At 56.2% G+C, this 14,077-nt stretch overlaps 1 protein-coding gene across 9 annotated transcripts in view; it reads right to left on the bottom strand.

Moving 5' to 3' along the window:
- Positions 1-228: 228 nt before the first annotated feature.
- The window catches only part of SLC25A25 (solute carrier family 25 member 25), a 34,173-nt gene continuing 20,324 nt past the window's right edge, over positions 229-14,077 (bottom strand). For 3 of the 9 annotated variants that reach the window (XR_014302003.1, XR_014302004.1, XR_014302005.1), the window contains 10 exons: positions 8,500-8,626; positions 8,101-8,188; positions 7,036-7,147; positions 5,686-5,844; positions 3,920-4,072; positions 3,500-3,607; positions 3,233-3,400; positions 2,423-2,573; positions 1,439-2,315; positions 229-1,230 (listed from right to left, as the gene is read on the bottom strand). Coding sequence is in view for 6 of the 9 variants with exons in the window: in XM_082695747.1 (XP_082551873.1) it covers positions 2,131-2,315; positions 2,423-2,573; positions 3,233-3,400; positions 3,500-3,607; positions 3,920-4,072; positions 5,686-5,844; positions 7,036-7,147; positions 7,416-7,451; positions 8,101-8,188; positions 8,500-8,626; positions 11,070-11,228 (1,446 nt within the window). In the remaining 3 variants the exon portion in view is untranslated. Of the gene's footprint in view, positions 2,316-2,422; positions 2,574-3,232; positions 3,401-3,499; positions 3,608-3,919; positions 4,073-5,685; positions 5,845-7,035; positions 7,148-7,415; positions 7,452-8,100; positions 8,189-8,499; positions 8,627-11,069; positions 11,333-14,077 lie in introns of those variants that run through there. The other 6 variants (XM_082695746.1, XM_082695744.1, XM_082695743.1 and 3 more) reach the window with 4 other exon arrangements.

The following is a 14,077-nucleotide window of genomic DNA, read 5'->3' as shown; positions in this document are numbered from 1 at the left end:
CTCAGCCCAAGACAGACTCAATCAGAGAAGGGCTGAGTTGGGCTCTGGTGACCGGGGTAGAGCACCCCAAATCCTACAGATACCAACTCAGGAGGGAGTGCCTCTGAGAAGCCCAGAGGGGCTAGCTTTCTCATTTTCTCTGATGGCAAATGTGGATTCATCTTCCACCGTGCAACCGCTCCCTCCCCCATCACCTAAGCCCGTAGCAGAAAGATCATGGCTCCGTCCTCCGCTTTGAAACAACTTTATTAGAAGGCGGTTTTAAATGACAACGTCCAATTCTTTCTTAATTTGCTTTTTCACAAATTCCAGTTATCGCTAGATTTATATAGAACAATAATTTTTGCATTGATCTTTGCGTCTTATTTGAATTGTCCTCACCAGGCCATTCTGGTGGAATGGAAGTGCGACCCAAGTCGCAGGCTGACCGGCATGCTGAGCAGGGGTGGCAGCGGCTGGGGGGTGGTGGGGAGAGGGGTCCCGGGAGGGAGCCCACTGCACAGGCAGGGCGGGATACTGGCCGCCCTCTCCTGGGGCCCCCGCCCCAAACTCACAGTGATAGGCCCCTCAGCGCCTTATCATTCGAAGGGATGAAATGAAGGGATCCTCCCAGCCCAAGAAATGATTCGGACTTCCATCTTCAATGGAACTGAAATTTCTGCCACTCTTCCTGCCCCTTCTCGAACCCTCAGATCCTAAGGCTTCCTGGGTGTGAGCCGCCCTGTCCCAACCTGCCCAAGGTCATCTCCCCTTGACCAGGGCCCCTCCCCACCTGACCTTTTAACTGTCGCCAGTTCCGTGGAATTTCTTTGGACAGACGTGACGTCAGTATGGCCAGTGGTGGGAAAGGTCACTCTCACGGGCCCTCCTTCCTCTTCCCACCCGGCCTGGATGGGGTTGGGAAGGTACCATCAACCATGAACATAAATATGAATACAAAATGAACTTGAAAATGACAGGCTATTAATTAAACAAATCTATAAAAATAGTTAGGACATAACTCTGTTCAAATAAATACGAAATAAATAGGCTCCAAGCAGTGTGACCCCCTGCATCAGTGGAATGTGAGGCTGGTCCCACTCTGCCCCGACTGGGATCGGACACGAATCCCCAGGGGCTCGGAAACAGACTTTTTAATGCAGTCGGCCAGGCTCTCTACCCTCTTTGTCTTCCCTGTGGAAGCACAGAATGTATCTGTCTGTCCAGCTTGTCCTTCTGAACAAAAACCCTCTGCCCAATGACACCTAGTTAAGGCCTTGAACACCTTTTCCTTCTCTCATTGGGGTGCACAGATGCGGGGCAGCGGCTGCCCCTTCCCGCAACTCCGGGATGCCCACTCTGTTCTCATTCCAGAGCAGGGACAGGGAGTTTTGGTTCTGAGCCGGCTCCAGTCCTGACAGAGTCTGGGGCCAGCTCAGAGCACCAAGATACGCCCTGCCAACCGCCTCCCCACCCGCCGGCAGCAGGAGCAGCAAGGGGCCAGCATGCGCCTTCCGGGAAGCCACGCGCCAGGATGCCAGGTGGCCAGTGGAGGTGCTGGGCCCTGTCCCCCGCATGCACACGCACATCCAGGGGCCCGTCTGTCGGGGAGCTCAGAAGCCAACAGCAGGGCTCAGATGAGGGTGAGCACAAAGCCAGACTCCTCCTCCCTCTGGCTGGCACAACCTGGCCAGAGGGGACCCTGCAGGCCAGGAAGCCAGGCCCCCTCGGACCGAGGGGGGAGGGGCGAGCGCGAACATGGAAGCAAGCCGGGCACGGGGTGGGCGCCCGGCAGGCCAAAGGGCAGGGCCTGCGGCTGGTGGTCTGGCTGCGCGATGGAAGAAGAACGAGGCCAGCTCCGGGCCCTGCCATCTGGCAGGCACCACTGGAGACATCGCGTCCCTGCGTGCACATGCCCATGTCCTGCTGGCCCCTGGGACAGATGTGCCGGCCGGCCGGGGTCAGCAGGACGCAGCCGGTGGGCCTGCCGGGCCCTCCCCGACTCCCTCGCGGGCGCATCCCAGGCTTTTCACAGCTTGGCTTCAGTCCGCTTAGTGTTGGCACATTCACAGAATGGATGGCTGCGCACCCCAGGGCTGCGGGCCCGGGATCCGTGAGTCCGTCGAGCGAGGCGCGGCTGCCCCTGGCCTATCACCGCGACTGCACGCCCAGGGTGATCTTCAGGTTCTCGTAGACCACGTAGCTGATGCTCACGGCTGGGATCACCTTCATGAAGTTGGGGGCCAGCCCCCGGTACAGGCCAAAGGCCCCTTCGGTCCGCAGGATCTGTCTGAAGAGGCTGCTCATGGTCACCTCCGGAGCGCCCTCGATGGAGGCTGTTGTGAGAGACGCACGCATCAGGGCAGGCCAGCTCCTCCCCAGAGCACCACCTGCCTCGCCAGGGGAGATGGGCCCCTGGGGACTGGCCCAGAGGCGGCATTACCTTGGGCTTGCATCCGGGTCCTGACCAGGGCCAGTGGGTAGCTGGCCAGCTGGCCGCAGGTGCTGGACATGGTGCCGCAGGCCAGGAGCACGAACACGCCAGGATCCGCGCTGTTGACCGCGTAGCGCTGCAGCCAGGCGTTCTTGAGCGTCTGGAAGGGAAGGGGGGCCGGGGCCCAGGGGCCGGGGATGAGCTGAACGGCCTGTGAGCTCCGAAAGAGCTTATGAGGCACAACGAGCCAGGGGTCTGGGGGTGGGGCAGAGTCACTGGATCCGCACAGGGCACATTGCCTTGTCACATGGGATCCTCGAGGCCACTGTAACCTGATTCACTTGGCCTGCTCGCCTTTTGTTTCTGCTGTCACTGGGGATTCCTGGATAGGACAAGGAGCGGGCATGCGGCAGGGCAACACCCCATTCCCCACCCAGAGAGCCTGACTTCTGTGGTCTGAGGTCTGCTGGGGGCCCAGTGAGCCCTCCTAGCATCGCAGTCTGGTGGTCTGCCCACTTGAGTCCCCGAGGGTGCAGAACCTGGAGGCTGCTGGGGCAGGGTGTGCGGCAGGAGACCGCAGCAGAGAACAGAGGGGTCTGTATCCCGGGGCAGGGTGTGCGGCAGGAGACCGCAGCAGAGAACAGAGGGGTCTGTATCCCGGGGCAGGGTGTGCGGCAGGAGACCGCAGCAGAGAACAGAGGGGTCTGTATCCATCCCCCAGTGTCCAGCAGGGAGTGAGAACAGGTTGGGGGGGCAGCTAGGAGGGGTTTCTGAATCCCTGCTACTGGGGCAAGGGGCCTGAGCCCGCTGGGGCCTCACCTCGTAGACGGCTAGGTCTATGCCAGCGTAGGGGATGATGCCCAGCATGTTGGGAACGTAGCCTTTGTAGAAGGCGGCCACCCCCTCTCTGGCTAGGATCTTCCTGGCGCAGTCCAGCATGCCCGAGTACTGGCCTGTCTTGCGCAGGGCCATCCGGGTCTTCAGAACCTGGAGGACAGAAAAAGGAGCAACAGGAGCGTGAGCACGGCCCCCTCCTCACCCTTAGCCCCATGCGCACTGCCCACTCTAGGACCAAGACGGTCTCACCTCCATCGGGTAGATGCTGCTCTGGGCGATGGCCCCCGCCAAGGACCCAGCCACAAGTCTCTCGTGAATCCTCAGAGCCTCCTGGTCGCTCCCCACGAGACGCTTGATCTAGAGCAGAGAGCAAATGAATGGCTCTACCCCAGAGACCAGCACAGCTGCCCCAACTCCAGGGTTCCTCCCAGAGCCAAGACCTGGTGTCCCTGGCATGTCTGGCCCTGGCCAGAAATAGAAGGAACTGGCCCACACTGGGGCTGGCAGCAGAGTGGGGGCTGGACCCAGCTGCCTGCCTCACCCCAGTGTCCCCTGGGTACAGGGGCTGGCTCCAGCTTCTAAGCCATCAGCAGGACAGGGACCTCGGGCCAGGGTAGCTCAGGAAGCAGCTGACGACAGGAGACTCGCCTGGGGAAGCCGGGTCCTCACCTGCTCGTAGGCCATAAATTTGATGGCCGACTCGGGGGCAATTTTGAGGACATTGATGCCGTTGCCTCGCCAGAGCGATTTGGCTCCACCTTCTCGAATCATCTGCGTGAACCCGCCCACGATGCACATGTTGTTGCTGCGGGAGGCGTGGACCTGGGGAGGGAAGGATTCGCGGTCAGAAAGAACCCCAGAGCCGGGCGGTGGTGGCCATCATGGGACAGAGAGCCTCTGCAGGTCTGCACACTGGGGCCAGCAGGCAGCTCTCGCCTGTCGGGGTTCTGAAGGGTAACTTGGCACCAGGAGACGCCGACAAGGATACACTAGGTCTTCATGGTGTACTGTGTGCAGACACTGGGCCAGAAACCCATGCGGCCACTACTTTAAACCCATTTTATCCAACGGAGCTTTTTTTTTTTTTTTTAAGATTTTATTTATTTATTTGAAAGAGGGAGCGAGCGGGCGAGCAAGTGAGAGGGAGCACAGGAGGGGTGAGGGAGAAGCAGACTCCCCGTGGAGCAGGGAGCCCGATGCGGGACTTGACCGCAGGACCCTGGGATCATGACCTGAGCTGAAGGCAGAGGCTTATCCAACTGAGCCACCCAGGTGCCCCTTAACAGAGCTTTTTATTATGGAAAGATTTCAAACCCATACAAAAGTGCTGAGATACATAACGGGCTTTCACGAACCCACAACCAGCTTCACTAATCCTAAAACTACGATCACTTTCAGGCCCATCCCTGGTACGGTCACCCACCCACGGGCTGCTTTGCATCTCCTACCGCATTCCCAGGAATTTGGTGAAGAAAAACCAACCCGGGAGGCAATCTGGTCAAGCCCCTTGGCTTTTACAGAGGAATGAAGTCCCGGCACTGAAGTGACTGGCCCAAGGTCACACAGCTGTGAGGCCAAGACCCCCGTCAGGTCCTATCACCTAAAGCTCTTCTCCCCAAACCATTCTGCCTCCCCACTTCTGCAAAAGAAGGGAGTTCATGTTTAATAGGCTCAGGAGGGCAAGAGGGAGAAGAAAGGGTGGCACCTTTTCTTACTTCCTTTCTTTTCTTTTTTTAAACAATTTTAGATAGTGGGATGCCTGGGCGGGTCAGTCAGTTAAGCATCTGTCTTTGGCTCTGGCCCTGATCCCAGGATCCTGGGAGGGAGCCTGCTTCTCCCTCTGCCTGCTGCTCCCCCTGCTTGTGCATGCTCTGACAAATAAACAAACAAAATCTTAAAAAAAAAAAACACTGGCGCACAATCAAGGGACCAAGGGGGGTGAAGAGACATGTTTAGGTGACACTGAAGTCCAACAGGGTGTCCTCATGCAGGCCAATTTCGCAAGCCTGTCCCTGACGTGGGCCTAGCTTATCTCTGCCCTGTGGACGTGGAGGTGGGAGCCTGGCCAGGGTAAAGGTGTCTGGGCCAGGCAGGGGTCCGCTCGCACCCACCCTGCGTGCTGCCTACGCAAGATATGCCCAAGGAAACAGGTTCCTGCCACTCCGGTTCTCACTGGCTTCACCTGTCCACATTTCAGCCCTGTAATGTGACCCCTGGCTTTCCTGCCCCAGATACAATGAAATGTACCACGTGCAAAAGAGTACTTGGACCCGGATCTCCTGTTGCCCTCATCTGAGCAGTAATTCCAATCGAACTTACTGGGTTAGAAAAGGAGGAGCCCCAAGAGCGCAAGACAAAGGAAAAGGAAACCAACCCACTGAGGCAGTTCCCACGGGGTAGGAACTGGGTGGTCCGAGGCCTGTTTTGCTCCGTACCTGCATGAGCACCTTCAGCCTGTCCAGGGGCGCCGTGCAAGTTCTGGATACGGCCCCCGCCCCGCCTCCGGCCACCAGGTGTCTCCACCACATCCCCGTCTGCCTCTCCTCCACTGTGAATTCATCAGGGACTGTCAGATTCTCACCCACATCAAAGATCTGCAAGGAAGACCCGCAGAGATAAAACAAGCAGGCTCCTGACGCCTGTGGCCAGGCTGCTGGCAGCCAGCCAGGTCTGGAACCTGGCACCGACCAGAAGAGCAGGCCCCAGGGGCCATGCTGATACTGACAGTGCCCTGGGGCCCAGGGTGGGGGGCAGGCAGGGACTACATGGAGGTGCTGTGATCCGCGATCCCTGCGTGAGCCCTGCGGGGGCCCAGGGAGAGGATGTGAAAGCGCAGCTGGAAGAAAGCGGTTATAAAACCATTTGGCCTGCCTTTCAGATACGGCCCCTGTAGGAATGGCTTACAAAGGCTTTTCAGCCCAGGATCACAGGCTGCCTGCGCTGAAAGGGTCAAGTCAGGGGTAAAAATTCTGAAACCCGATGTGTAACCAGATCATGCTGGCAGAACATTGCATAAGGCCTCGGCAAATATCAGAGGGCCGTGAGGCCTACGTAACAGCTGCTCTCCTGGGTGGCATCCCGCCTGGTCAGAGCCTGCTCTGCTCCGAGGCTGGGACATGCGCTGAGCTGCAGCCACCTGGAGAGCCAGGGGTGGCCTGGGGTGAGCCCCTGCCCCGGGCACCGTGGCAGACAGACGAGAGGCGCGCCGCCGGCCCCTCCTCCCAGAGCGGGCAGTCTGGGGTGGTGAAGATAGCAAAACGGGGTGCGCGTACCCTGAGTGAAGGGGCTCGCTGGCAGGGGGTCAACACAGCCATGACCAGGGAGGTGCTTATGGGCCTTTCTGAACAGCACCGCTGACAGGGGTGAGAGAGCATGTGCGGGACTGTGGGGACATTTTAACAGAGAGAGGGGACACCAAAGATGGGGTGCTGGGGGAAGAGACTTAATGGCTCTGTTAGTCCTAGTAGAGTGTCCCCGCTGCCTCAGGTGCATGTGGGCTTTGGGAGAGTAAGCAGGAGTGGGGAAGGGGCAGGACTGGGGAAGGAGGATTTGGAGTGGACCCTGAAGGATGGGCAGCAGGACAGGAGGGCCTCCGGGGCAGAGGGAACCCCATATCTGGGAAGTGGTGAGGCTGCCAGGCGTGTGAGCGCAGAGGGCACACCTGGGGGCTGGCGGAGGAGCGGAGTCCCCTGCTGAAGAGGAGGTAAGGGGGCTGATGCCCAGAAAGCAGACGTGTGATCGGAGGAGGAAGAAAGCGCCTCCACACCCCGGACCCCGGGCCTCACCGTGGAATGCTTCCAGTACAGGATGATCTCGGGGATGTTTTCCACAGGGTGCAGAAGGTGGTAGTCTCGCCACTCGTTCCAGTCGATGGTCATCGTGCCGTTTTTATCCATGCTGCAAGACAAGTGCACGCTCGGTTGCCTCGGGGTAACAGGCCTGTGTGTCAGCTGCATGTCCCCCAGCCCAGACGAGCCCAGGGCAGGCGCTGGGCCACCGAGGAAAGCACGGGAGGTGCCTCTGCCCCAGCGAAGAGGCGAGGTGACTCCACATCCCACTTCGCATTGAAGCGAAAGCGGGACTACCCTGGCCCACGAGAACCCCATTGTGGTCAGGCACAGAGGTCAAGGAGGGAGGGAATCACCGGGGTGACACGGATACTTACTAGGTGACAGGGCCCCAGAAGTGGCCCGTTCGTATTCTGACAGACAGACAAAGGAGGATGCAGAGGAGAGAGGAAAAACACAGATAAGTGCTTGGAGCAGATGTTAGTGAAGCAGGCACACACCGCGGCCCAAAGCCCAGGGAGCCGGCCAAGAGGCAGCTGTCCCCGACCAGCCGCTTCCGGCCCCAGGGAGCCGGAAAGATGCAGGCAGCAGCCCTCTGAAAGCAAATCTGCACTGATTTCCTGGCTGAGCCACTCTGCTCTCCCCGGGGACCAGGGGGAGCTGTGTGGGGGACAGCACGCCTGACTACAGGGTGGAGAAAAAAGTCCGCATTCCCGGGGAGAAGTCGGCCCCGTGCCGGTGCTGAACCGAGCCCCTCCCCTTCCCCACCAGGGGAGGCTGCTCCTTGTTTGCCTTTCACCCACTTGAAATCCCCCCAACTAGTCTTTTCTCTTCACGGGTCACCGGTGAGCGGGCACACTTCCAGGTGACCTGCGACTCTGGCCTGGGACTCAGGGAGCAGCTGCTTCTGGGGAGGGGCTGCCCGCTCATGGCGTCAAACCACTGGAAGCCAAAGTTCACAGCAACTGGGTCAACACAGTGAATAGCGCCACGCAGCTGGTCCAAGAACGTCTCTTTCATCACACGTTTGTTAAACCAGATAGAGGCTGACGAAGCTCTTACCTCTTGAGAATCTTCTCGGCCTGCTGTTCGGATATCTTGACTCCCAGGTCCCGCAGGGACTGCATGATCTCCTGGGCATCGATCCGGCCTGCCGACAAGAAAGGCTTCAGCCCGGGGCCAGGCCCGCCCGAGGCCCGAGCCCGCAATGCCGCTGGCCCTGAAGGCAGCGCTCACCATCATTCTTGCCCTTTTTTTTTTTTTTTAAAAAAAGATGTTATTTATTTGACAGACAGAGATCACAAGTAGGCAGAGAAGCAGGCAGAGAGAGAGAGAGAGAGAAGGAAACAGGCTCCCTGCTGAGCAGAGAGCCAGACGCGGGGCTTGATCCCAGGACCCTGAGATCATGACCTGAGCTGAAGGCAGAGGCTTAACCCACTGAGCCCCCCAGGCGCCCCTCACCATCATTCTTCTTGTCCAAACTCTTGAACACCAGTCTCAGCTTCTTCTCGTGATCCTGGAGGTAATGGACAAACTCTTCAAAGTCGAGCTGCCCATCGAGGTCTTTATCTCCAGCTTGCACAATTTTCTACGAAACAAAAGTTAAAGGTTTCGTCCTTGAGTTTGTGCCTCAGCTGTTCCTTCTTCCTCACGGTGCCCCATCCCCAGGAAACAATTGTGCCAACTTGGGAACAGAGGTGGCCCCAAGGACCTGAGGCGCTTCCTCTGCTCTATTCCCCAAGCCACCATTTGGATCCCCAAGGCCTGACCAGAACCCAAGGCAGAAGTCCACCTTGCTTCCCTCATAAGCAAAGAGGAAAAAGGCACCCCTGGGAGGTGCCCTTCAGACACAGGCCAGCAGTGGCCAGCTTAGCATGTTCTCATCCCAGGTGTCCTGAAGACTTACTGTACAACCAAGTCAGCCGTGTGGCTCCCCTGCAACCGTGTCCCTGGCAACCGGCCTCAGCCTGCATGCTCCCTGCCCAAATGTGGGGACGGCCTTGGGCGCTCCAGACGCCATCAGGAATGCTGCAGCTTGCTTTTTAATCCCCAATGTGGTACCGGCCCAAGAACAAATGGGTGACCAGGATAAAGGTACGGGGGCAGGGCTGGCCCCTGCCAATGCCTGCGTGGCAGAAACACTGCCAGAGGACCCCAGTAGGAGCCAAGGGAGACTATTCTTGGGTATGGGCTTATGGGCACTGCCGGCCTCTGATCACGGGGGAGCCAGATGACATAACCGACCCAGCTCCCTTGAGCAGGTACCAAAAAGCAGGCCAACTCTTAGTAGTTTCCAGACCCAAGAAGGCTTGAAGAGACCCCTTGGACAGTACTCTGTACCTACTCTTAGAGGCGAGCTTGGTACAGTGGCTGCCGTTTTGTATTCTCAGCCCCTGGAAATTCTCCCCAAACCAGTAAGCCCTTGGCTTGTGCCACAGGGCCTGCTAAATAAAGGCGTGACCCCTAATACACTGCTGAATCCTCTCAAGCAGCTCTGGGAGGCAGATACTGTCATTCCCCCTATTTTCACAGAGAAGGAAACAAGCTCAGAGAGGTTAAGTAATTTATCCAAGGTTACACAGCCAGGGTGGTGGGCAGGGTTCAAGCTGGGCCTGTTGGGACTCCAGAGCCACCTCCCTGGAGATCCTGCTGCTACCCTAAAAGTTAATCTCAAGAAGGTGGGTGACACACATGAGTCACTGCAACCTAGCAACACCCTAAAATCTGGACTGAGAACCTCCGAAGGAAAATGGTCATAGTTTTCCTGTGTTGCCCAATTCTTTCGGTGAGAAACGGGCTCACTAGTCACAAACCAGTATGGCTTTAAAAGTCTCTGAGCCAGGGGGTTTGGAATTGGATGGACCATTGGTGAGCTGGTGCTCTCCAAGGACTATGATCATGGTTATTCTCTGAACCACCTGATGGCCCTGTGTGACTGCTCAGCCACTAAGGGTACGAGGAGGAGGCCTGGACAGACACCATGTCACCTAACATGATCCAAAGAACAATGCCAGGGGTGTGGCTGGAATGTGAGACAGAGGCTGGCACATATTTTATCTGCTATCTGGAGTTAACTTCCTGCCGACATCTGTGCTCTCCGCCAAGAATGGTACAAATTACATATAGGGTTATCATTCTAGATTTATGGCAGGAGTGGAAATAGAATCCAGGAGGCGAATGTTAGGCACAGAGCTCTTTGGTATCTGGGCTGCTCTGCCACCAACGCGATCCACGTGCCTTCGTGGGGGTGGGTATCCTGTATGCAGAGAACCCAAGGATGCGTTCACTGCAGCTGACTTCAAGACATTCTCAAAGTCCTTGCTTCTACCTCAGAACCACCTGGCCTACTTTCTGTCTTCTTCCTAGGATATGCAAACCACCATCCCCGGCACACCATCTGACCTCCACTGCCATGGCGAGCAGTGGCGGACAGCACAAGACTTGATTAACAGATAAGTCAGGGTGACTCTTTCGCAGGCAAGAGGACCCCTCTCCCCGAACCATTTCCTCATCTTTAAAATGTCCTGATTTCTGCTGCCCAGCCCTGCGCAGAAAGTTAGTCTGGCAAAGCTTCCCCCTCCCCAGGACACAGTCCAGCCAGGCCAGCTCCAGCCTCCATGGCTCTGGTTTCAAGGCCTGGGCCTCCAACAGGAGCTTCTCTGCCTCTCCCTCCCCCACTGCTGAGAAACGGCCCCACCACTTCGCAGCCCTGCATTTCTCTGGAATTCCCATCAACCTCCCCCCAACCCCAAACCCCGGCGTTAGAATTCCTTTCCATCTCCCACAGGTATCTTCCCAGTAATTCCGGCCTTCCTTGGAAGTCATATGAAAGCCAGTCATTCACGTGAGGTGACGTGACATAACCCCTTCCCGGCTACAGCCACATGACAACTGGGGAAAGGACTTGCATATTTCAGACATTCTTTCCCTTTGGCAGAGTTGGGGAAGGGTGCAGTTCGCGCATGCGCACTCGACCACCACTCCAGCATGCACGCGGCCCTCCCCGGCAGGCGCCCGCCGCTGCCCCAGACCTGCTTCCATTGGCGGTAGGTGGAGAACTCCTGGGAGGGGATGAAGACGCTGAGTTTGAAGATAGATTTCAGCTCGGCGGGGAGCCCCTTGGACTCGAAGTACTGGAACTCAGTCTGGGTCTCCCCGATGAGCGGCACGTACAGGCACAGGCAGAGCATGCTGACCGGGAGCCGGGCGCGCGAGGCCGAGAGGAGCCGGGAACGCAGCCCGGGCCGCACACCTGCTCCAGGGAAGCCGGGGCTGCAGCTGTCATAAGCGACTCGGGCCCTGCCCTTTTACTTAATTGAGAAAAGCCGGCCTGGGGGAAGTCCTGCCCGCAGCCAATGAGCGCCGGCCCCGCGAGGAGGCGGCGATTGCTCAAGCGGAGGGTGTAAAGATCAGGACTGACGTCACGGGTGCCCCAAGTTAACTCTTCGGAAACAGGCCAGGCGGAGGGAGAGTTGGAGTTCGGACCCAACGAACCTTCACCCTCCGCTGCCAAGCCCTCCAGATGAACAAACAGCCCTCAGACTGTTTTTCCACAAGGTCCCCAAACGCGTCACACAACACAGTGGTTTTCTCCCCTTTGTCAATCATTCCCAGCAGAAAAATTAGTGGAAGTACAGACGGAGTCAACGATCACTGGAAAGGGGCCCAGTTTAGCTGTGAAGGTAGAAGCCAGCGGTGGCTGCGCGGGACCTGGGGCCCCAGTAATCCTGCAAGTGGCCCCACGGGGGCCTTGGGCCCATTCATCCGCAGGAGAGCTGCCCCAGAGCCGGCTGAGCCCTGGACTCGGACTGTGTGGGCCACCAGCCTTCTAGCTGATTCGAGAGACCTTTTCCAGGCCACTCTGCAATGTGAGCACCTTGGAAGCAACCGATTCCCCTGCAGGTTTTCTCTGGGGTCCTGCAAGCACCCAGGAGCTGACATGATGGGGGCAGAACGGCCCCTCACCAAAGGTGGTTGTGTGAAGGGACTCCCTAGAAGCACTGATCTGGGGGCAACCGGGCCCTCCTGTAAAACTCCAGACACCTTCAGAGCCCGCTCTCAGAACATTTCTAAGTTCAGTACAGTCCAAGCTTTCTGGCCTTGGTCTTCTGCTATTCAGGAGGGAAGTTGTAAATTTCAAATTAATTAAATGAAATTAAAAATCCAGTCCTGAGTTGTGTGACCACATTTCGGGTACTCCGCAGCACATGGACCCACTGAGCATCTCCACCACACAGAAAGTTCTATTGGGCAACACGGCTCTAGAATACCCCTTTGATGTAAGGATAAGAGAAAAAAATCTCAGGTCCTGGAAAGTCATGTTTGGGATATCACTAAGGGTGATCCTCTCCAAGCCAGCCTACCAGCTCTACATCATCCCTTCCCCACGGAAGATGTCAGGAGATCTGTGCTGCGGAGGCAGACTGCGTCACAGAGATGTTCCTTCTATGTGAACCACTTCCTAATATAGACTAAATCTCACTACCATGGATAAAAATGGATGGTTAGAATTTGGAAATCACCAAAGTAAAAGGAACTTCTTAATTTGCTCAAAAGCTTCTTGTTAAGAACTAGACAAAAGGATTTTAAAATAAGATGTTGGATGGGGCACCTCGGTGGCTCAGTTGGTTTTGATTAAGTGTCTGCCTTCAGCTCAGGTCATGATCCCAGGGTCCTGGGATCCTTGCAAGGGGCTCCCTACTCAGCGGAGAGTCTGCTTCTCCCTTTCTCTCTCCCTCTGCCTCTCCTCCTGCTCGTGCTCATTCTCAAATTAAAAAAGAAAAAAAAAATATATATATATATATATATATTGGGGCGCCTGGCTGGCTCAGTGGGAAAAGCAGGTGACTACTGATCTCTGAGTTGTTGAATTCAAGCCCCACGCTGGGTGTAGAGATTAAATAAATAAAACGTAAAAAAATAAGATGTTGATGCTTAAATGCAGCATTATGAAACATCTGAGTAACGTACATGACATGCCAGCCCTTCTGAAAGAGATCTGATGATGAGTTTGTAAAGAAAGGTCTTGGGCTACACAGGGAGGGGCCAGTGAGGAATCTGGAGACAGCTCGGGTAATCCCCATCTCCGCTCAGCCTCCACCCAAGTCCATGGCACTCTGCTATCTCTTCAACTACCCCATCCAGAACTTCTGGTTCAGGGCTATATTCATGTACAACTTATCTCTGCTATTGGGGGGGTCCTTGAAGGCAGAAGGCTATGGTTTTGAACCTCTGTACCTTGACTTGCTCATGGAGGGTGCTGAGAAAGAGCTTCTGAATGAGTGAAGCCAGTGGCAGGTCTTTAAGACCCCAGGAAACAAACTTGACCGCCCACGGTGAAGACCTAAAGTGTGTTTTTCTGAGTGTCTGCAGTTGCCGGGGCATTTTATCCACCTCAACAAGATCATGTATTGTTCTTGGTCCTGGGATTGAGCCCCACACTGGGCTCTCTGCTCAGTGGGGAGCCTGCTTCGCTCTCTCCCTCTCTCAAATAAATCAAAGGAAAAAAGGAGGTTCACATTTATAGGGCTGGCTGGCTGGGTTGGCAGAGCATGTGACTCTTGATCTCAGGGTCTTGAGTTTGAGCCCCATGTTGGGTGGAGAGATTACTTAAAAATAAAATTAAAGAAAAAAGGCGGGTCACATTTAAAAATAAAAGAGCTACATTTTGAAATGCGGATCTTCCTTTGTTAAATTATTCGTGTTTGCCTCTGAAACAAAAATAAGCTAGAGAGGGTACCTGGGTGGCTCAGTGGGTTAAAGCCTCTGCCTTCGGCTCAAGTCATGATCCCAGGGTCCTGGGATCGAGCCCCACATCGGGCTCTCTGCTCTGTGGGGAGCCTGTTTTCTCCTCTCTCTCTCTGCCTGCCTCTCTGCCTACTTGTGATCTCTGTCTGTCAAATAAATAAATAAATAAAATAAGCTAGAGAGATGCTGAAGGTATCTCATTTTACTGATGACTGCAGTCATTCCAACACAATACGGCAAGCATTCTGACTGAAAAGTTGTTTCAACTTGGAGATGCTTGTTTCTTAATAAA

The sequence above is a fragment of the Mustela nivalis genome (assembly GCF_964662115.1).
Source record: "Mustela nivalis genome assembly, chromosome: 13".
In the NCBI taxonomy this organism is placed as follows: domain Eukaryota; kingdom Metazoa; phylum Chordata; class Mammalia; order Carnivora; family Mustelidae; genus Mustela; species Mustela nivalis.
This window is presented reverse-complemented; position numbering and strand designations above follow the sequence as displayed.